Source organism: Phacochoerus africanus, chromosome 7 (assembly GCF_016906955.1).
Source record: "Phacochoerus africanus isolate WHEZ1 chromosome 7, ROS_Pafr_v1, whole genome shotgun sequence".
NCBI lineage: Eukaryota > Metazoa > Chordata > Mammalia > Artiodactyla > Suidae > Phacochoerus > Phacochoerus africanus.
In genome coordinates this window covers 26,206,668-26,228,595 of record NC_062550.1, presented here as the reverse complement: position 1 = coordinate 26,228,595, position 21,928 = coordinate 26,206,668, and the positions used below count along the sequence as shown (strand labels likewise).

Genomic DNA, 21,928 nt, shown 5'->3' with positions numbered 1-21,928 from the left:
AGTGGTTTGGAGTATATATGTGTAAAGATTTCTGTGTACCTCTATCCATGGATGAATCTGAGACGGTGTATTTCCATATATCTATTTACGTATGTCTTAGTATAGGTCATAGCAAATAGAATTTCAGAGGTAGAAGTTATCTTAGAAATATCTAGTCTATTTCCCTTCTTTTATAAATGAGGAAATTCTAGCTAGGGACGCTAAGAAACTTATCCAAAGTCGCACGAGTAGTTAATAAAAGCAGATCTGGAACTGGAACTGAATTCTGGGCCTACCTGGATGTATTTCTGTGTCTCAGTGTGTATATGTTTATCTCTTTATATGTATGTCTCCATGTTGCCTTGAGTTTTGTGGGATTTCCCCCCATTTGTCTTTAGGTCACTATCTGTGTTTGCCATTGAGAAAATATCCTAAGTCTCTTTAGTTATTTTTTTACCCGTTTCTCTCTAGCACTCTAGCCTTGTGTGTCTGTCTCTGGCACTCTTTTTGTCTGTGTTTCTGTTGTTTCTCAGAACGTGTGTGTGCGTGTGTGCACATGTATGTATTTGGTATTTCTGCATGGTTCGGAAGAACATGTGTCACCAGCATCCCATCTGTAGTACTGATTAGCAGCTTCCTAATTGAAAAATGATCAAGTACAAATATATATAATTAACTTTGAACTGATGAGTGATTTTAGAAATTGCATGGCAAATTGGTCTGGGAATGGCTTGGAGCTGCTTCTGCTTCCCACAGGGGAGGCCCAGGAAGCAACAGCTGTTTTCCAGGAGCTGGGTTCCTCCCTCTACTGCTTTACCACTCCTCTCTTCTCCATCTCCCCAGCCCTTCTGTGGGGTTTCTGCAGCCTCCTGGCTCTGAGCAGTACCAGATGCCTCAGTCTCCCTCTCCCTGCAGTCCACCACAGATGCCACAACAGTACTCAGGTAAGAGGATAAAGAATTGAGGGGTCTTGGGTACCAGTGAGAGCAAACACTGCTGAAGAACTTGGGTCCTAGAGCTGGGAAGGGCAAAGAGTTCAGGGATTGGCTCTGTCCCCAGCTGTGACCCTATCACAGGAAAGATCAAAATCCTGGCTGGCTGATGTTTTCCATAGGTGCTGAAATTGACCCCTCAAGAGGTGAGGTTGGTTGCCCAGTCCCCATCCCTGGGCAGCCAAATCTTGATTAGGTTCCTTGTTTACTTTTACTTTCTCTCTCCTTTTCTCCCTCTCACTCTCTTTCCTCCCTCCTCTCCCCTCCCCCCACCCCTGAGTCCAGTGTTCTATTCACCACTCACATGCCTTTGAGACACAAAGTGCTTACCTCTGTCTCCTGTGCGCATTCTTTCTGTAAACAGCTTTTCTTTTTTCCTGGGAGTGTGAGGGGGGCCAATAAAATGGTTTTAAAATTAAATCGTAGATTTGCTTAGCAGGTTTTCATATGTGGTCATGTACATTGTATCATTTAATTCTCACTACACATTGTGAAGAGGAAATTTAAGACTCAAAGAAGATAAATGAGAGTTCCCTGGTGGCGCAGCAGGTTAAGGATCTGCTGTTGTCAGTGTGATAGCACAGATTTGATCCCTGGCTTGGGAACTTCCTATGAGGCCAAAAAAAAAAAAAAAAAAAGATAAATGACTTGCCTAAGGTCACAATCCCAAAGGTTGAATTTAGGGTGTTTTCACTTTCCATAACCCATGCTGCATCCTCAGTAACACATGTTCAACAAGTTTCTGTACTCTATTCCTTTCCCTCCAGTGGGAAATAAATGGATATCACAATAAATAGCTAAAGGCCTTCTTTGGAGGGGCCATGTGAATAGGCTTATGCCATGCAGCCCCATATTGCCTTTGCCAAGAACTCCCCCTTTACACCATGTATATCTACTGGGTCTCTGTCATTAGGTCTATTCATGTACTCTTGTTTGTTTCCCTCACCCCACTGGGAGGTATCATTACACTGCAATTAAATAGACTTCAGGTGTTCTGGAGGGGAGGCAGTCTTACTGTAGCATCCAGCCATCCCCATTCTGCTCTATTGTGGGAATGTCACGGTGCCCTCTTCTGGTGAGAAGGAGGTATTTTGCCAATTTTTCCCATTTTAGAAATGGAATATTTTTTACGTAAGCTTTTTTGCACTGTATGGTAGATGCTATGGAATGGATCCCAGAATTAATCTTTCTCATAAGACATCAGTTCTTACTGTCGAGGAGCAATGACTTCTGAGGCTGAGAGATTTTAAAATTCAGCAACCTTTACCCTTTATTACATTTTTGGTCTCTCTAGCTGTTTCTTCTAGTGTCTGCCAGGGGCACTTGACCTTGAAATTCCCAAGGGGTATGGAAATTATGGAAACCTGTTCCAGGAACCACTAGCCTGTGGTGGTGCTTGGTACCGCAGGGCATTTTCTCTCCTGTTTGTTAAGTGTGTGCATGTTCATACGGGTATACTTTATGCGAATTTTTGTGTCTATCCTTAGCGGTATATCAGTATATCTACTGGGTCTCTAGAGTTAGGTCTCTTCATGTGCAAATATGAAGTGTTTGAATTAGAAGCAAACCAAGCGAAAATAATTTTTCATTACCTACTCTAGACCTAATGCTGGGTTAAGTAAACTGAAACAGCTGTTGTTCTGAAAGTTGGCAGCCCTAGAGAGCTGGGCTGGGATTGGAAAGGAATAATCTAGGCTTTTCCCAAATCAATAGAAATAAACAAAACCCCCTTAATCATCTAGTTTCCTTGCTTCTTTGGAGTTTTTTGTTATAATACCTTTCTTTCTGGCTACCCTGATTGACCCTAGGCTTCTGACTGACTCGTTTTCCAAAATGATGGGACCCTCTCTTCCACTCATACCAACTAAGACCATATTCACGACCCCATTGATCTTAAAAGCCTTCAGTCCCTGTTCATGGGAATCTAAGAGGAAGGGGAAGAAAGGAAAATGTGCTTCTTCTGCCTTCTTTTCCAGTTTACCCAGTACTAGAAAGGTAGAAGGCCAGCGTAGCCCACAAGGGCTGCTATGTCACCTTGAGAGGACAGTCACCCGCCCTTCTCTCATGTAGCAACATGGTCACTTTTCCAAAAATAAAAGCAGGGATTAGGATTGGCTGTTCCTAGAGCAACTGTTCTGGTTTATTAATACATTTTTGTATTTTCCCAGCTAACCCCCAGGCCTAGACCTTAATTCCTCCACTGTGATATTAGATATAACCATAACCCCAGGAAACACTTTTATTCCCACTAAAATAATGGCTCGCAGGTCTCTTGAGGTTTCTTCAGGGATGCTTGTCTGTGGAAGATGCACATAGACATGAAATGGCAGTGAAACCTATGCACAGACTTTCAACTCACAGTGACACAGCACAGCCAGAGTGAGGTACATACAGAAATAGCTTCTCACATACTTACTGGCTCATTTTGTAGCTGAGAGCTTTCCAAAGCTGAGACTAACTCCTTTCCCTCCTCACTCCCTGAAGATATCCCTCTCCCCCACAAAAAAGAGAAAAAAAAAAAAATAAGGTAATACAGAATTCTGTCCTGTAATTTGGGAAAGATGCCTGTGGGGTTTTATTTCTCTGGACAGTCCTTTCCATAGATTTGATTCCAGATGGTAAGGAAGAAGCCTTATCAGTCTTCTACCTCAGTGATTTTAAATAAATAAACAAAAACCAATTCTGCCAGACATAAATGTCATCTGTTTGTATTTATGTGGTTTGCTCTGCCCAATCGACCTTTCTGCCCGGTTTAATGATGCCACTTAAAAAGCCATTCACACGTTCCCTTCTCCTTTCAGAGCCTTCAAGCTGAAATTGATTTCCTTATTCAACTCCCTTCTCCTCTTTCCCACTCAAGCCAGACTCCTTCCCCCAACCTGATTATATGAAAGTGCTGTCACTGGGCAGTGGCATGGGGTTTGTTTTGTTTTGTTTTGGGGTTTGGGGTTTTTTTTGCCATGTCCATTAAGAAGTAGCCACAGTTCAACTGCTAATGGATGCCACCTGCTTCTGGCTTGAGGAAGAGAAGCATAAAAATCACCTCATCAGCAGCGTAGTGCTCTGTGTTGTTGGCTGAGTGAAGGAACAACGCTCCCGGCCAACAGGGGAGGACAGTGTGGGGAGGAGCTCAGGAAAGAGGCTGCGCCAAGAACCCTGGCTTTGTTTTCTTTGGGATCAGAGAAAATAATATGAGGACTTCGTTCTCTTTCCTCCTCCCCTTGAGCCCCCTAATAACTCCCTCTGGCTACGTGTTGGTACTGGAAGGGGCTTCTACTGCCTTACTTATGCCCACACCCTACACACTCACACATCCTCTGTCTTTTCCTGGCCCAGGGCATTAGGCTCAGGTTATAAGCTGCCTTCCAGAAACCCTGTAGATGTGATTATTTTTGTGTTGCCCCCCTCAGGTAGCAATGAGATGTTTGAATAAGGCCAATTTTGGTTTCATGGGTAGAGGATGTTGGAGCAAGTGGGGCTCTTAGGAGGGGGAAATAAAATGCCCAGAGCAACTATAGTGAAGGGGGAGTTGTTAAATGCATGACACATCACAATTGTGCAATTTTCCTGTGGCCCTTTTACAGGCCATGCTGATGAATACCCTGTCCCTTTGGCAGGAGAAGGGGGGATGGGAGCCTGTCGAGCCTGTCGCTCTGAGTATATGTGCTCTCTGATTAGAAGAACCCTAGAGAATGGGGTGGGGAGCACAAATTGACTGGGAAATAGGATACAGCAGATGATGTGTCTCCTGAACTGTCCTCTCGGCCTCCCACTGTTTCTTTTCCTTTCCTTTGACCGATGCTACCTGAGAAAAGCAATCACGCTAACTTCCCAGCATGACTGGTGCCCAGGGCAGAGGCTGCAACATTTCCCGTCACAGGAAGCAATGTGATGGCAGCAGCAGTGGCAGCCCCAGAGCACTGAGCCATGAAGACAGCAGCATTGCAGCAGGTTTTCTGTCTAGCAACCCCCACTCCCATTTCTACCACCCCCACCCCCGCCCCACACACACGAACTCAGCCTGTCCCACCACAGAAATGTAGTCTGGAGATGTTGAGAGCAAACCCTCATGCTGGACAGTCCCCTGGGGGCAAGCAGAACTCCTGCCCATTTCTCCCAGCAGGGACTGTCCATCAACTGCTTATCCCTGACCCCTTACCTTGCTTTTCACCATGAGGAAGATTCAGGACTTAATGTTCCTCCTCACTGAGCCCTCTCCTTCCCCGAGCCTGTGAGAGAGTAAGGCTGTATCCATGGTTGCCTGTGCGAAAACCTCAGGCGCACAGTCAGTTACCTGAACCTGTCAGTAACACCTTCAGAGGCTCTGACCCTCCCATTCCATTCCTGCTGTCACTGCTCTAATTCAGAACCACCTCTTCTACTTCAGTAGCTTCCCAACTAGTCTTCCTGCCACCAGTCTCTTCCTCCCTTCATCCATCTTACATTCCACCACTTAGGTTAGCTCTGTGAAGCACAAGTCCTTTTCTCAACACCTGCAGGGTCATACCCTTACCAGAAAGTGTCTCAGACCCTGACACCAGGTATCGTTTAATGTCTGGTTCCCTAATAGACTGTCCATTCTACGGGGGGCAGAGAGGTTTTTTTTGTTGCATACCCAGTAGCCAGCGTGGAAACTGGCACATAGGTAAATGTTCAATAAATCTTTATTGAATAAATGAATAAATGTGTCTCCTACTACTTCCCCTGCATAGCCCTTATGCCTTAGTACCTTGAGTTATCTGTCATTTCCTAAATATGACATATCTCTGTGCCATTCCTTCCACTTGAGATGTTCCCAATTCACCCCACTGTTGCCCAAGAATTATTCCCCGGTTCTGGCTTAGTGAAACTATGTGCATTTATCTTTTCTGGAACAACCAGAGGTCATTAACTGACCCGTGGCCATTACCGGAAAAGCCTGCGTATGCCTGCAGCCCAGGCCCAAGCCCCAGCCTGTCACCTGTACCATGCCCAGAGCAGTCTGACCTGGGCATTTGGTAAATCCCAACTCAGAATGGAGTAGTTTTCTGCCAAGCATGCCAAAATACCCCTCACCATGTGAGTGCTAGCAGAGCATTGGCATCTTCCACTCAAACTCCCACTGGTTTGGGGAGAGTTAGAGACCAAATCAGCAACTATCTCATAATCCTGGGATATGAGGGGACCCTGAAGCCAATAGGTAGATTTGCATATTGGCTTTCCCACTCAGGGTTAGCTAACAGGCTAAAATATAGTTTGAATTCACAATCATCTGCTTTCTTCCTGTCACCCAGGAGTGTCACCTTCTGGACCAGGTGTGGTGGTCATGCAGCTGAATGTCCCTAATGGACCCCAGCCCCCTCAGAACCCATCCATGGTCCAGTGGAGTCACTGTAAATATTACAGCATGGACCAACGAGGGCAGAAACCTGGAGAGCTATACAGCCCTGACACTAGCCCCCAGGTGAGTCTCGCAACCCAGCCTTTTCTTGGCAAGGAGATAACCAGATTCTTCTCAGGAAGTAGTCCTTGCCATCGAGTAGCCTCTTTTACTTGTTTTTCCCTGGACATCTTTTGGGAAGAAACACAAAAAATAGAGGAGAGTAACTTCTTTCAAGGAACCTAAGATCTAAGGTAGCAGGTGCAACACATGCTTGAAAATGCTAAGGGAATACTTAAAACATTACACCAAAAAATGGGTATTAGGGGAGTTCCTGTCGTGGCGCAGTGGTTAACGAATCCGACTAGGAACCATGAGGTTGCGGCGTTGCCGTGAGCTGTGGTGTAGGTTGCAGAGGCGGCTCGGATCCCTCGTTGCTGTGGCTCTGGTGTAGGCCAGTGGCTACAGCTCCAATTGGACCCCTAGCCTGGGAACCTCCATATGCCACGGGAGCGGCCCAAGAAATAGCAAAAAGACCAAAAAAAAAAAAAAAGGGTATTAGGGGAGTTCCCGTTGTGGCACAATGGAAACGAATCCGACTGTCATACATGAGGATGTGGGTTCGATCCCTGGCCCCACTCAGTGAGTCAGGGATCCAGCGTTGCTGTGAGCTGTGGTGTAGGTCAAAGATGCAGCTAGGATCCTGCATTGCTATGGCTGTAGCATAGGCCAGCAGCTGCAGCTCTGATTCAACTCCTAGCTGAAAAATTGCGTATTAGGAGTACCAGCTGAGGTGCAGCGGTTTAAGGATCTAGCATTGCCACGGCTGTGGCATAGGTCACAGCTATGACTTGGATTCGATCCCTGGCTCAGAAACTTCCATATGCCGTGGGTGCAGCCATAAAATAAAATTTCAAAAATAAAATAATACAAACTAGGAGCTCCCTGGTAACTCAGTGGGTTAAAGATCTGGCATTGTCACTGCTGTGGTATGGGTTCGATCACTGGCCCTGGAACTTTTGCATGCTGTGAGCACCACCAAATAATAGTAGGAGTTCCCACTGTGGTACAGCAGGATTGACAGCATCTCTGCAGCACCAGGACGCGGGTTTGATCCCTGGGCCAGGACAGTGAGTTAAAGGATCCGGCCTTGCTGCAGCTGTAGGATAGGTTGCAACTGTGGCTGGGATCTGATCCCTGGTCTAGGAACTCCATATGCTGCAGGGCAGCCTAAATAAATAAATAAATAAATAAACAAATAATTCAAACTAATTAGGGACCAAGTTTGAAGGAGCAGTTTGACTTAGAATTCAACAAGATCCATATGCCACAGGAGCGGCCCAAGAAATGGCAAAAAGACAAAAAAAAAAAAAAGAACTGTAATAACGTGAAAATATTTTTAAAAATATTAAAAAAAAACATTCAGGAGTTCCCATCATGGCGCAGTGGTTAACGAATCCGACTAGGAACCATGAGGTTGCGGGTTCGGTCCCTGCCCTTGCTCAGTGGGTTAATGATCTGGTGTTGCCGTGAGCTGTGGTGTAGGTTGCAGACGCGGCTCGGATCCCCCGTTGCTGTGGCTCTGGCATAGGCCGGTGGCTGCAGCTCCAATTAGACCCCTAGCCTGGGAACCTCCAATATGCCGCAGGAGCGGCCCAAGAAATAGCAACAACAGAAAAAAAAAAAAAATTCAACAAAAGAAGTTTTCTTTTTTTTCTTTTTTTTTTTGTCTTTTTGCCTTTGCTAGGGCCGCTCCTGTGGCATATAGAGGTTCCCAAGCTAGGGGTCGAATTGGAGCTGTAGCTGCCAACCTACACCAGAGCCACAGCAACATGGGATCTGAGCTGCATCTGTGACCTACATCCCAGCTCACAGCAACACCAGATCCTTAACCCATTGAGCAAGGCCAGGGATCAAACCCACAACCTTGTGGTTCCTAGTCGGATTCGTTAACCACTGAGCCACAACGGGAACTCCAAGAGAAGTTTTCTAAGAGAGGTGACTTTTAAGCCAAGCCATAGGCATATACAGGGGTTAATGCCTGGTATATGTATAATGCATACTCCTCTCTCCCACAGGCCAACACACAGATAAGCAACAGCCCTGTCACATCTCCTACCCAGTCTCCAGCACCCTCTCCTGTCACCAGCCTCAGCAATGTCTGCACAGGACTCAGTCCCCTTCCTGTCCTCACACAGTTCCCCCGGCCTGGGGGTCCAGCACAGGGTAAGGGGTTAGATAGGGGCTAGTTGCTGTCAAATTCACCTTTCGCATCCCATTCCCAGGTGGGGAGATTGAGAGGGTCACATCAGGCAGGGAACCACTGTGGCTGGTCATCCAACTCTAGGAGCCAGCTCTTCCTCTAATGTCCCTGTTTAGCCCAAAGACACCTGCTCCTCTTTAATGCTGCACATAGTTAACTTACTCCAGAACTCCTTTACATATTTAGTATTTATCACCAAGTCCCTGGTGACTATGAGCCAGAAAAAAGAATTTCACTGGACTTTCTAATGAACAACAGAGTATAGCCTGTCAGTACTACGTTTGAAAGCTGAGGCTGTGTCAGAAACAGTTTGGTTTTAGAAGAGGGAATGCTGAATTTGGATTAAAAAACAGGTTTGAATTCTAGTTCTACCACTAACTAGCTTTGTACTGTTGAACATATGACTTAAACTTAGAACCAGACTTCAGTTTCCTAAACTGTAAAATGAGGTTAGGAGTTCCCTGGTGGCCCAGTAGGTTAGGGACCCAGGGTTGTCACTGCTGTGGCTCAGGTCACTGCTGTGGCACGGGTTCGATCCCTGGCCCCAGAACTTCTATAAGCTGTAGGCGCAACCAAAAAAAATATTAATCATACATAAGACGTAAATAATCTTATCTTCTTTCTGCCTTGGCTGTCAAAAGCAGTATGAAAAAAAGATGACAATATGGTTTTAAAACTTCACTGTGCTCTGAAATACAGTATTTATCACCAATAATAGGTAATACATGGTACTTAATATGTATCAAGAATTGCTGTAAGTGCTTTACTTATAAGTACTTTATAGGTGCCATAAGTGTTCCTGAGGCCAATCAGCAGTGCTAATAAGAAGAAAACATACCCGGTATCCCTTTTTCAGTAACAGAGCCAGGATTTGAACCTAAGCAGTCTAGCTCCAAGTCTGTGTTCTTGTCCATTACATTGTATTGCCTCTCATGTGAGTTGGAAACTTGAGCCCTGGGTTTGGGGCGGGAAGAAACTATATGAGGAATAAAAGTCAGTCACAGAGGTCTGTAGATTTCCTCCAGGGCCTTTTGTCTACAGTGGACAGAGCCCTTCTTCAGAGATGAGGGAACCTAATAACCCCATTTGTCAGTGATACAGCTGAGACCTATAAAGGGTTTAGGAAGAGACAAGGGCGCTCTTACCACAGAAAAAGCAGGAAGTATGCTTCGTTGCTGTCCATGTCCAAAGACCCCAAAGTCCTTTAAAAGTTATACCACAAAGCTCAAACTCCTAGACAACCATCCGTTCTTCCTCCCTAGGTGATGGGCGCTACTCCCTCTTGGGCCAGCCATTACAGTACAATCTATCCATCTGCCCTCCCTTGCTCCATGGCCAGTCAACTTACACGGTACACCAGGTAAGGGTATCTCCCATCAGCCTTAGGGCCATCAGAGTCCCCTTCTCATCCAGGCCCCTCCTTCTGAACCATCCACCTCCGCCAGTTAGGTGGACAAGGGAGACAATGCAGAAAAAATGGACCAAGTGTCAAGGGTCTTAGCTCACTCCTGTACTCATTTCTCTCACCCCTTCCCCGGTGCCAAGAAAGAGGGGCTCTTTGTTTCTCAGTGACCATTCTCTGGCCAGGCTGACTGGCTGATGGGATGGGGTCCTCAGGGTTGGGTACTGCTCCTTAATCGCTTAGACAGATGGGGATGCAAGGCAGTCAGTATTTACCTGGGATGAGACATATCTTTCAAATGTTGAAGGGACAGAGTGGATTGAAGCATGGGAACCGGAGCAAGAGACAAGCACTCAAATCTGCCTCCACTGACCTGGGGACGACAGATGTTGGTGAGTGACAGGATGCCAAATCCCCGGAGAAGGTGTTTACCCTCCAGCCCTGCATTACCAGCCCAGGATAATGACAAAGGCCAGCTTAGGGTAGGGAGTTGAAAGAGGACCTTTTTGTACTCAAGAGCAAGGAGAAGCTGGAGAAGTGAAGTGTCTCAGTCCTCCTTACCAAGCCATTCCGGGACCTGGGGAAGATGAGGGTGAAATTTGGCAACAACGCAGTGATGGGGGTTGTTGAGCCTGCTGTTAACAGAGAACCTTGTGGAAGCGGTCCTGCCCCTATCTAGGATGTCTGCCTTTGGTAGTCATAGGCCTAGCCCTGGTTTAGGAGAGGCTCAAGAAGGGAATATGGGGGAGTAGTCCCCTCCTGCAGGCCTTCCATACTAGGCACACACAGTCTCTCTGTCCCCTCTTTTAAGCAGTTTGCTAAACAGGGAAAGGAAGGGAAACTGACTTCCCCAGATGACAAGAAAACAGAATCTACTTGGGCCAACCTCTTAGATGGAAACTATGGAACATATTTCAGATTGAACCATTAACTTTGTGAAAAAAAAAAAAAATCACCAAAAGCACACTTCCTTACTATAATGGCACCCTGTGAGAGAACTGAGGTATAGGTTTCCAGATCTTAAATCTGGGATTCTCATTTCCTCCACCTCTGGGCTAAGAGAAGAAAAAGATTCCTTTGTGTCTCCAAGTTGCCCTGATAAGAGTCTGGATGATGGGAAGTTGGGTCGATTTGGGGGTGGGTGAAGGGCTAAGTGAGAAAGGCTGGGCTTTTGAGGACATTGTATACAGACTTGGTCAGCTGGATGCTGCTCTGCTGGGCTACTGCCCAGTCCTTCCTACTCTACACCTCTCACAACCATGTCCTCTCTCCCTCCTTCCAGTCCTGGGGCGGGTGCTGGAGGTGACAGATCTCCCAGAGGGCATCACCCGTACCGAGGCGGACAAACTCTTCACTCAGCTTGCCATGTCTGGTGCCAAGATCCAGTGGCTCAAGGATGCTCAGGGGCTGCCTGGCGGGGGTGGGGGGGACAACGGTGGGACTGCTGAGAACGGCCGCCACGCGGACCTCGCTGCCTTGTACACCATCGTGGCTGTGTTCCCCAGCCCCCTGGCTGCCCAGAATGCCTCCCTTCGCCTCAACAACTCCGTGAGTCGCTTCAAACTTCGAGTGGCCAAAAAGAACTATGACTTGAGGATTCTGGAGCGAGCCAGCTCCCAGTAAATGGAGGAGAAGGGACCAGCATGGCAGGGGTGGGGGCCGGGTAGAGGGGGTCAAAGGGTCCTGTCAGACCACAAGCAGGGGCAGAAAGTAAGGTGACTAAACTGGAGCCTAAGACAGTAGGGATGAAGATGGAAACAGAAATAGACACTCACACTGGCACTGGACTCTTTCTCACTCCCCTGCCAAGGGTCCCTCTTTTTCCTTGGTTGGCTCCATGTCTGTTTTCCTCCCCTTCCCATCCTCGTCTATCATTTTTTAATCTCTTCTCTCACCATGAAATTAATTTCCTTCATATTTTTTGGTCAGGTAGAATTGGGAGGGTCCCATACTCCCCAGTTCTCCTATTTCCTTACCATCCCAAGCTCCCTTTTCTTTTTTGGTCTTTATGAATATATTTATATGGACAGAATTAAGAAAAACGAAATTGATTTCCCCTTTCTCTCACCCCATCTCGTCTCCCCAGATCCCAGAGTTAAAACTTGGGCCTCCCTCCACCCCTCAGAACACTTGTATATTGTTTGTTTGAGGTTTGTGCCGCAGTAACAGACACAGTATTTAATTGCACATACAGATGTTTGCTGGGTATATTCACTGTAAATTTTATTTAATCTGATTTTTTTGTTTGTTTGGGGGGGCTTGGGGGGAGGTTGATTTTGTTTTTAAATATAAAAAAAAAAATCTGTCACTGGACATCAGTCCCTGTTTTTCTGTTGCCGCTCTAGTTGGGGGGGGGGGGGCAGGGGGCGGGGGAGATGGAGGTCCTGGGTAAATACAGCCCACAGCTGTTGGAGGGATTTGACGTGGGCTGGAATGGCTTTCTCTGGCATAGGCACACATGTCTTCCTAACACGATTTCCCTGAATCCCGTCCCCCTCCTTACAAATAGATGGATGACTGGGTCTGCCACTAACTGTGGTTTATCAAGCATAGCGTTCTCAACTGTGGACCTCTGAGTTCTTAGCAGTAATATAAGAGACTTGGACTAAGTGACCTCCAAGTTTCCTTCTACCCTAACTCTGTGATATTCATTTATTGCCCTGGTAGCTAATCCAGAAGGGTATGAGTGAGGTCTGAAATGGGGTTGAGATGCTGGCCTTATATTTATCCATCTCATCTTCTGAAAATTCTTCAGGGATGGAGGACGTGGGCCTTTCTTTAATCGCAAAGCCAGAGGATTAGGTTCTACATGGCAGGAACAGAAGTGGATGTTTCTTACAATAAAAGCTATATCAATTGAACTTGCTGTGCCAAGATGCCATACCATCCAGGTGTGTTCAGCAGTCCCTGACCCGGGCAGCTGAAGAAAGGTAAAGAGCAAAAGTCAGTCGCCCACAAGACAGAGCTCTCCTGTCTTCACAAAGCTAGCCTTGTTGTTCAGCCAGTCAAACCAGGGCCGTTACAGAACCCGTTGACCAGAACCACACAGCAGCCCCTTTTCAATATCACCCACCCCGAGTTACCACCTCCTAATCGCTCTCCAAGATGGGAGTATCTCCTCTTTCAGCCATGTCAAGCCCAGACTAGGAAAAGCCTGCTTGCCTGGGAGATAAGAATGCCAGATATCAGAGTTCCTGTTGTGGCTCAGCAGTAATGAACCCAACTAATGTCCCTGAGGATGCAGGTTCCATCCCTGGCCCCACTCATTGAGTCAAAGGATCCGGTGTTGCTGTAAGCTGTGGTGTAGGTCACAGACAAGGCTCGGATCCCACATTGCTGTGACTGTGGTGTGGTATAGGCTGGCAGCTGCAGCTCCAATTTGACTCTAGCCTGGGAATTTCCATATGCCGAAGGTGCAGCCCTAAAAAGACCCCCCCCCCAAAAAAAAAATGCCAACTATCTCATTGACCCATCAGTTTATATGCCAGGACATCATCAGAAAGAGAAGGAATCAGGGAGTCAGAATGATGAAGGAAATATGAGGCTTGGCCATCCTATCTCCAAGAGTTTGCAGCTCCCATGAGGAAGGAGACTTACTTACAGATGATAAAAACTCCCAATGTGACAGCTCTTGCCTTCTGTGCAATGTTAATGAAACCATCTATGTGATCATTGGACCCTCACTCCCTCAGAGACCCTCAGGTGGAAGTCCCAGCCTGACTTTTTAAAATAGCTCTTAGAATTCCTTTCACCCTGAGGACAAGACTTTAGAGAAATAGGGAAAAGATCTCTGGGGGCAGCTGGAGGGAACAAAGCAATACTTCGTGTCGTCACTGCCTTACCAGATAGCAGCCACTGCTCATGGGCAGGAAGGCCATCTCGGAGATCCCTAGTGGCTCAGTGGTTTAAAGACCCGGCATTATCACTTCTATGGCTCTGGTTGCTGCTGTGACATGGGTTCAATTCCTGGTCCAGGAATTAATTTACGCATGCCGTGAGCACGGCCAAAAAAAAAAAGGCAATCTAGTTTGGCTCAGCTCTGGAAATCCAAATTATCCTTTCTTGACCAGTTTCCAAGCTTTCTTAAGGTTGGAGCCTAGATCGATGCTTGAGGGTATAAAAACAAGACAGGGGCCACAAGAAGACAGTGGCTAAGAAGTCAAAGGCTAGTTCCTAAAACAGGTCCAAGGAGGAGAGAATCGGGGAGGTATTTGGACCTTGGGGGAAAGGGGATGGATAAGGCTGTTTGTAAGTCATCTAAAATCAGCCACGCAAGTGTCCAGCATGGACACTGTCCCCTCCTGAGTTTAGCCAATGCTGAACTGCACACCGTGGATGAAAAACCAAGCAACAGCAGCGTGGGGGGATGGGAGGAGTTAGGGTCCAGCCCTGCCCAGACCTCCTCGTGTCCAATTTCTCTGTGTCAGCTGTGTCGCTCAGCTGTCCACTTTCCTCCAGCCCTGTCATTTCAGCTCTGACACCAAGGCGAGAGGCTAGGAGGTCTACAAATACCGTCTGGGTAGCTGGTGTGAGTACAGAGGGTACTGGGGGGGCTTAGCCCCCAAGGAAGAGGACCAGTCCTCCCCCAGCACCACCATCAAGACCCCAGGGGCTCCCTCTTTCCTCCACAGACTGTGGACTGACTTAGGGAATCCCAAACGTAAGTTGCCTCTTCATCCTCTTTGTGTTTCCAGGACTTCTCACCCCAGCTTCCCCAATCCGTAGTCTATTCAGCTTCTTCATTTCTCTCATTGTCTGTGAGTAGTTTGGGTTTTAGGAGTGAAATTATTAAGCTACTCCAGGACAAGAGTTAGGATTGGAGGGTAGGGTGGGGGTGGGGTCAGGGGAGTAGAGTAGTAAGGGAAGGAAAGTCTCATATTACTCTGAAAACTTAAAATAACTGAAGCCTGAGGCAGGCTGGGAACTAGGGAACTAGGCACCGGGCCCCTGGCTCAAGAAAGGTAGGAGAGAACAAATGTCCCCAGCCCATCCCTCTATGCGCACTTGTGGACATGCACATTAAACCTCTTGAAAGGGGATCTGGGAAGGTGTGTGTCACATTTCTAAAGCCCACAGATTCCCTTGGAGTTGCCATCATGGCTCAGTGGTTAACGAATCCGACTAGGAACCGTGAGGTTGCGGGTTTGATCCCTGGCCTTGCTCAGTGGGGTAAGGAGCCGGCATTGCTGTGGCTGTGGTGTAGGCCGGCAGCTGTAGCTCTGATTAGACTGCTAGCCTGGGAACCTCCCTATGCCACGAGTGCAGCCCTAGAAAAAGACAAAAATAAATAAATAAAAACCAAAGCCCACAGATTCCCAAGAGAAACAACGTGCTTGTAGGAAAATGCCTAAACCACACAGCCTTGTGCACTGTCTCAGGGCAGTAAACTCTGGGGTTGCTCATCAGGGTGGAAGGATGGTCATTGGTTTAAGGAGTTGGTAGGGAAGTTCTTTTGTCTGTTGGGCTTTTCTCTGGGCCTTCCTGGAATCTTTCTGCTCCTTGCCCCTGTCTGTGAAAGAATCTCTGTTTAACCAAATTTCTCCCAAAGCCTCCCCTTCAAGGACCACCCTACTACAAGGGACAGGAACAAGGGGGGAAGAATGTCATTCAGAGATTAGATTTCATAGTGAGGTCAACCTCTTGCAGGATGACAGAAAAGGAGGTGCTGGAGTCCCATAAGCCCTCCTTCCCAGGAGAGAGTCGGCAAAGTGGGGTGAGTCTGGGCCTTGACCATGGGGTATGGGGAGCTGGGAAGCCACTGCAGCCTTGAAGAAAATTGCTTGAATTGATGTCACTTGTATACGATTCATGTATTATTCAAATGCTAGCTAGCACCTACAGGCCCCAGGACCCCCTAATCCTGGGGTGTGCCCCTTGCCCCAAGCTTGAAGAATGTCTAGTTAGCTTCAGCCTGACCTACTCTAAAAAGCAAGACAGTTCCTTTAACACTGGGTTTCCTTCCCTCCCTCCTTCCTTCCTTCCTTCCCTCCCTCAGCTACAGCGGCTGAAGCAGTTATTCAGGAAGGAGTCTACAGGGGCAAAGGAGATGGAGCTTCCCCCAGAGCCCCAGGCCAATGGGGAGGCAGTGGGAGCTGGGGGTGGGCCCATCTACTACATCTATGAGGAAGAGGAAGAAGAGGAGGAAGAGGAAGAAGAACCACCCCCAGAACCTCCCAAGCTTGTCAATGATAAGCCCCACAAATTCAAAGATCACTTCTTCAAGAAGCCCAAGTTCTGTGACGTCTGCGCCCGGATGATTGTGCGTGAGTCACAGAGGGAAGTGGAGAGTGTGATGCCAAAGGCAGGGGGCAGGGGAAAGGATTTAGGAGAGGAGTATTTGTACATCAGATAGGCTGTGGCAAGATTTAGCTTTAAGAAAATACTGCGGAGATGGAGAGTGTCAGGTCCTATACTGAAAAGGGACCTGAGAACTAGAGTAGCAGCAGTGTTAGGAAGGGAAAGGGCAATCAGGAACCTCACTCAAATGTTCTCCCCATCTCCCAAGTCAACAACAAATTTGGGCTTCGCTGTAAGAACTGCAAAACTAACATCCACGAACACTGTCAGTCCTACGTGGAGATGCAGAGATGCTTCGGCAAGATCGTGAGTAGGCTCTGGGGAGCAAGAAAGTAGAAGGGAGGGGACATGTTGCCCGCTACCTCCTTGCCTGTCCCTCTTCAAGGCATCCCATCCATTTCCCTGCTTTTTCTTCCTCAGCCTATCTTTTACTCCAAGAAAGGGTGGACGTTCATGGGAGAGGTGGGGTTTGGGGCTATACCTTGTTATCTCTAATGCTTTCTCCCATCCCATCCTACAGCCCCCTGGTTTCCGTCGGGCCTATAGCTCCCCACTCTACAGCAACCAGCAGTACGCTTGTGTCAAAGATCTCTGTAAGTGACCTGAGGGAATGGGCAAGCCTAGAGATGGTTTCCACACCGCCTCCAGATTCTATATCCTGTGGTTCTCACTCAACCTAGTATCTTGGCCATCTTGGATGCAGAGTCAGTATTCCTCTGTTTTATAGCTGAGGGAAATAAGGTTTAGCTGGGGCTCTACTCAGGAAGAGACAGAACCAAAACTGAAACCTTCACCCGCCTAACTTCAAACTCTGCTCTTCATGTACAAAATCATTTCTAAGCACGAACTAGACTGTCCTCATCCCTGTTACAGAATAATGCCAGAGTCAGGGCCAGACCAAGAGCTGTGGGCATCCTGGGTAGGTTCATAATTTGGCAACCCTAAAAAACATACCCGTGGACTTCCATGGTGGTGCAGCAGGTTGAGGATCCAGGGCTATCACTGCAGCGGCCCCAGTGGCTCCTGTGGCATGGGTTCGATCTCTGGTCCATAAATTTCCACATGCTGTAGGCATAGCCAAAAAAATAAATAAAAATAAAAATTTAAAACCCTTTCTCCTTATGGAATTCCCCTTTGTGGCTCAACAGAAACGAATCTGACTATCACCCATGAGGACACAGGTTCAATCCCTGGCCTTGCTCGGTGTGTTAAGGATCCAGCGTTGCCATGAGCTGTAGTGTAGGTGCAGCTGTGGTGGTGTTGTACTTATCTGCCGTTGCTGTGGCTGTGGCATAGGCCGGTAGCTACAGCTCCCATTTGACCCCTAGCCTGGGAACCTCCATATGCCATGAGTGTGGCCCTAAGAAAACAAAAATAAATAAATACCTTACTCCTTTAAAAAGAATGTTCATTGACAATCTGCTGAACATTTGTTTGGAGGAGAGACTGAACTCTGTGAGGAGCTTGGGTAGAAAAAAAGGAACCCACTTGTGGTAGTCCCCCAGCTTACACTCAGTGGAACAAAAGCCAGCAGTTAAACCACTCTCCTTAAAAGGAAACCAGTGATTCTGAGCATTCCCCAACTCCTAAGCAACTTATTAGCAAAGTTGACTTTCCAACATCATGTAACACTCTGCCTGCAAGGAGGGCTGGTAAATATTTTTCCAGTGATGTTTTTGGAGCTCTTTATAGATTGATGACCTAGGTATATCCAGCTGACACTTTCCTAATCCTAAATACACACACACGGGTATCTATCTATTCAGTCCCATCTCTCCCTTAGTCTCTCTCCTCCAAACATTTTCTGCCTCCCCAGTAATGTCTTCTTTCTTCTCCCATATTCCAACTATAGCTGCTGCCAATCGCAATGACCCTGTGTTTGAAACCCTGCGCACTGGGGTGATCATGGCAAACAAGGAACGGAAGAAGGGACAGGCAGATAAGAAAAATGTGAGCACCCAAGTTTCCTACTGAGGTCCTTTTTGGAAACCCCATGGAGCAGGTCCTGTCTTCTCTCTAGAAAGCTGACAGAAGTAGGGGTCCTCCTCCCCTAAAATTGCTCATTACTCAACAGACAAACTTTGCATGCTATTTTCAAGGTCCTCAGGTGCCACAGCATGTATCTTCTCCAGGAACTCCCTTCTGAAATTGTCAGATTAACCACCATAACTAACTAAAGGCTCAGCCCCAAGGCCCCTGACATTGCCAGGCATCAGAGGCAAGAGCAATGCGTTTGGATTTGGGGAGGAGAACTTGTCATGCCACGTAATCAGAGAATTCTAGAGCCACATAAGGATCCATGAAGATCATCTGGTCTGACCCATTTATCCTAGAAATGAGGAAACTGAGGCACAAAGCTTGGGGCCAAGTGGACTTTCATTTCCTTTTGTAACAGGATTACTAGATTGGTAATACAATAGACTTGTATTCAGTTCAGCAAGGAATTCGTTAGCATATCCTTTTATTTTTCTGGACAACCAGGACAGACTAATGTGGATAATGGTCACGGTTAGCTAGATTCCTAAAAGTGGCTGAATGATAGCACCCAAAGGATCCTGGTCCTCTAGGGAGTGTCCAGCTAGAGGGATATTTCTGATGCTTTATGACATGATTTAGTCCTTGGTCCTCACCTGTGGACATTTTTCCATGATAAAATGAAGACATAAATGGTATATTCTATTAAATTTCTGGGAAACCTAGGAGGAAAAACTTATACACTGAATAATGTATTAAAAAATCTTACAGATCAGAAGACCAAGAACTAATAATTCAAAAATTTGGGGAAGGCAAATGGAGTTCCCGTCATGGTGCAGCAGAAACGAATCCAACTAGGAATGATGAGGCTGCGGTTTTGATCCCTGGCCTTGCTCAGTGGGTTAAGGATCTGGCGTTACGTGAGCTGTGATGTAGGTCACAGACATGGCTTGGATTCCAAGTTGCTGTGGCTCTGGTGTAGGTTAGCAGCTGTAGCTCTGATTAGACCCCTAAGCTGGGAACTTCTGTATGCCATGGGTGTGGCCTTAAAAAAAAACACACACACACAAAAACAAAACCCAAAGTTTTGTAAGCAAAATACCTAACTGTTCTTGGATCAAAAAAATAAAATCAACTGCACAAAAACCGAACTAGAGATCTGGCCTCAAAGTAGTTCACATGGAGATTGGGTGCAAATAAGGGATTTCTGTGGAGTGAGCTATGACTTACAAGGCACTATCAATGTGATTTAACTATCCCCAGAAAAGCTAGCCTCCTCAGGTTCTGTTCTCTTAAGGGAATTATGAAAACTGTGCTGCTCATATTTCTTTTACACATTGTAGTATTTTTAAGGGCAGACATGGATTTTGCAAGGTAGTGAGCGTCCTGTCAACTATATTGAAGCATGATGTGGGTGGCCAACTGCCCGGATGTTTCAGAGGAAGTCCCTGCATTTGGCAGATGGTTGACTAGATATTTCCCCTAAGGCTTCTTCCAACCCTGAGATACTATTCTGTAGTTCTCTGGCCTGACTGTAGAGTCAGAGCAAGCATGGGTTTCCAAGACAGCATCTTCCTAACTCTGGTGCCCCCTCCAGCCTCTAGCAGCTATGATGGAAGAGGAGCCGGAGTCTGCCAGACCAGAGGAAGGCAAACCCCAGGATGGTGAGTAACACCTGCCTCCATCCAGAGATGGAGGAGTGTTGAGGCTCAGCTGTGCCACAAGGGATTGGGGGTGGGGGGCGGGCAAAGGGCATCTCGGGTTTGAGAAAAGAGTCCCTGGAATAGAAGGATAAGAGATTGAGGGCTACCTCCAGGAGCCAGAGACAATTTGTTGGTGTTTCCCATTCCAGGAAACCCTGAAGGAGATAAGAAAGCTGAAAAGAAGACACCTGATGACAAAGTGAGAATCTGAGAATCTTTCTCCCTATGTGGACCCCAGTCCTCTCCCCAACTCAGGTCTGACACCACTCATGGCCTTAGCAGAAGCTCACATTTATTCCATGGGTTCCCAATCACCCTTAACCTGCCTTCTCCACCACCTCACACACGCAAACCAATAAATTCCTCTTAGTTCAGGGACATGGAGGAGAGTTGGAATGTAGTGTGTCTAGCAAATGCCCTTGTCTTGGCCTCCTGCCCCTCAGTGTGGGACAGAGGAGCCCTGAGACTCATCACCCCCTTTCACCCCCAGCACAAGCAGCCTGGCTTCCAGCAGTCTCATTACTTTGTGGCTCTCTATCGGTTCAAAGCCCTGGAGAAGGACGATCTGGATTTCCCGTGAGAGGCCTTAGGATCGGGGTGGGGGTGTACTGGGAGTGGAGAGGGGAGAGCCCAGCTCCCTATGGGAAAGGAAAAGGGAGGATTCAGGGTTTGGAGCCTATTTGGGGCTGGACCTGGGCACAGCCAAGGGACTAGATGTATAAGGCCCCTAAATCTCAGAGGCTTCTTCCTTCCTCTCCCAGACCTGGAGAGAAGATCACGGTCATTGATGACTCCAATGAGGAGTGGTGGCGGGTAAGAGAAATGGCTGAGTCTCAGGTGGGACATGGGTTAAGTTAGGACCTGAGATTGTGAGAATGATTCTGCTTACCATGTCCTCTAGGGGAAGATAGGGGAGAAGGTTGGATTTTTCCCTCCAAATTTCATCATTCGGGTCCGGTCTGGAGAGCGTGTGCACCGTGTAACAAGATCCTTCGTGGGGAACCGCGAGATAGGGCAGATCACTCTCAAGAAGGACCAGGTAGCTCTGGTGCCCCAACTCAACCCCAGGCGCAGAGGCTTCTCTGCAAACCGTCGTCTTTGCAGATCTTCACCCATTAATGGGACTAGATCGGGCCTCCAAAACTCAGAACTCCCCCCTCAGCTCTTCTGTTTTCTCTTGATTCCTCCCTTCTCATCCTGTCATCCTTTAGATTGTGGTGCAGAAAGGAGATGAAGCCGGCGGCTACGTCAAGGTCTACACCGGCCGCAAGATGGGGCTGTTCCCCACCGACTTTCTAGAGGAGATTTAGGCTTGCAGACGCCTGCTGGCGGGAGATACCCAAACCCCACTATGGGCAGGCCCAGTGGAGGTTGGGAAGAGAAGGGGCGAAAGCAACTTTACCGCTGGGTGGGGGAGAGGTGGGAAGGCCCGCCGGAACGTGACGGGGCTTCTGGGAAGGGACTGGTTCCCGCCCCCCTCCCCCTCGGAGGGCGTCGCAGACTTGGTGCCTGGAGCAGCCTCACCCGCAACCCCTCAGGCCCAGCCTTTGAGAGCTGGAAAAAGAAGAAGGCATCTCCACTTGGAGGCGTCCCGAGGAGAGGGGGGTTGAGGCGAAGTGTCCAATGTTGCGAATTTATTAAAGTTTTGACAGAAGTTAGAAAAGTTTGCTGTTTAACTGGGAGCCGAGGGGAGAAAGGAGAGGGCCCACAAAGGGGCGGAGAATCTCCTCCAGCCGTCTCAGCTAATTACCATTGGGTAATTAGACCCGCCTGGGCTGAGGCTGGTGCGAGGTGGGGAGACGGGTGCGTCCGCCAGGCAAGGCCTCGGTCAGTGAAGAAAACGGTGCCGGACTGGTGTCACTGCCTCTGAGCCGCGAGGAGCAGGATCCTGCAGCAAGGTAGGTGCTCCCCCTAGCTCTTAACGAGCGATTTAAGCCTCTGGCAGCCCCTTTTATTTCC

At 47.7% G+C, this 21,928-nt stretch overlaps 2 protein-coding genes across 19 annotated transcripts in view; both read left to right on the top strand.

The window, feature by feature from the left end:
• R3HDM2 (R3H domain containing 2) overlaps nucleotides 1–12,308 on the top strand; it is a 156,065-nt gene extending 143,757 nt beyond the window's left edge. For all 17 annotated transcript variants that reach the window (XM_047787004.1, XM_047786999.1, XM_047787007.1 and 14 more), the window contains 6 exons: nucleotides 823–923; nucleotides 6,245–6,414; nucleotides 8,409–8,556; nucleotides 9,856–9,953; nucleotides 10,303–10,387; nucleotides 11,278–12,308. In XM_047787004.1, the coding sequence (XP_047642960.1) occupies nucleotides 823–923; nucleotides 6,245–6,414; nucleotides 8,409–8,556; nucleotides 9,856–9,953; nucleotides 10,303–10,387; nucleotides 11,278–11,618 (943 nt within the window). In that variant the 3' untranslated portion in view covers nucleotides 11,619–12,308. The remainder of the gene's footprint in view (nucleotides 1–822; nucleotides 924–6,244; nucleotides 6,415–8,408; nucleotides 8,557–9,855; nucleotides 9,954–10,302; nucleotides 10,388–11,277) is intronic.
• A 2,129-nt stretch (nucleotides 12,309–14,437) lies between these two features.
• STAC3 (SH3 and cysteine rich domain 3) lies at nucleotides 14,438–21,627 on the top strand. 2 transcript variants are annotated; one of them, XM_047786991.1, is made up of 12 exons: nucleotides 14,438–14,655; nucleotides 15,642–15,708; nucleotides 15,991–16,258; nucleotides 16,501–16,598; nucleotides 16,813–16,885; nucleotides 18,145–18,242; nucleotides 19,864–19,930; nucleotides 20,119–20,168; nucleotides 20,460–20,545; nucleotides 20,731–20,782; nucleotides 20,871–21,008; nucleotides 21,181–21,627. In XM_047786991.1, the coding sequence occupies exons 2-12, from the start codon at nucleotides 15,643–15,645 to the stop codon at nucleotides 21,277–21,279; spliced, it is 1,095 nt and encodes a 364-aa protein (XP_047642947.1). In that variant the 5' UTR covers nucleotides 14,438–14,655; nucleotide 15,642; the 3' UTR covers nucleotides 21,280–21,627. The 2 variants fall into 2 exon arrangements, with proteins under 2 accessions (XP_047642947.1, XP_047642948.1); XM_047786992.1 differs by lacking the exon at nucleotides 15,642–15,708.
• Nucleotides 21,628–21,928: the final 301 nt, after the last annotated feature.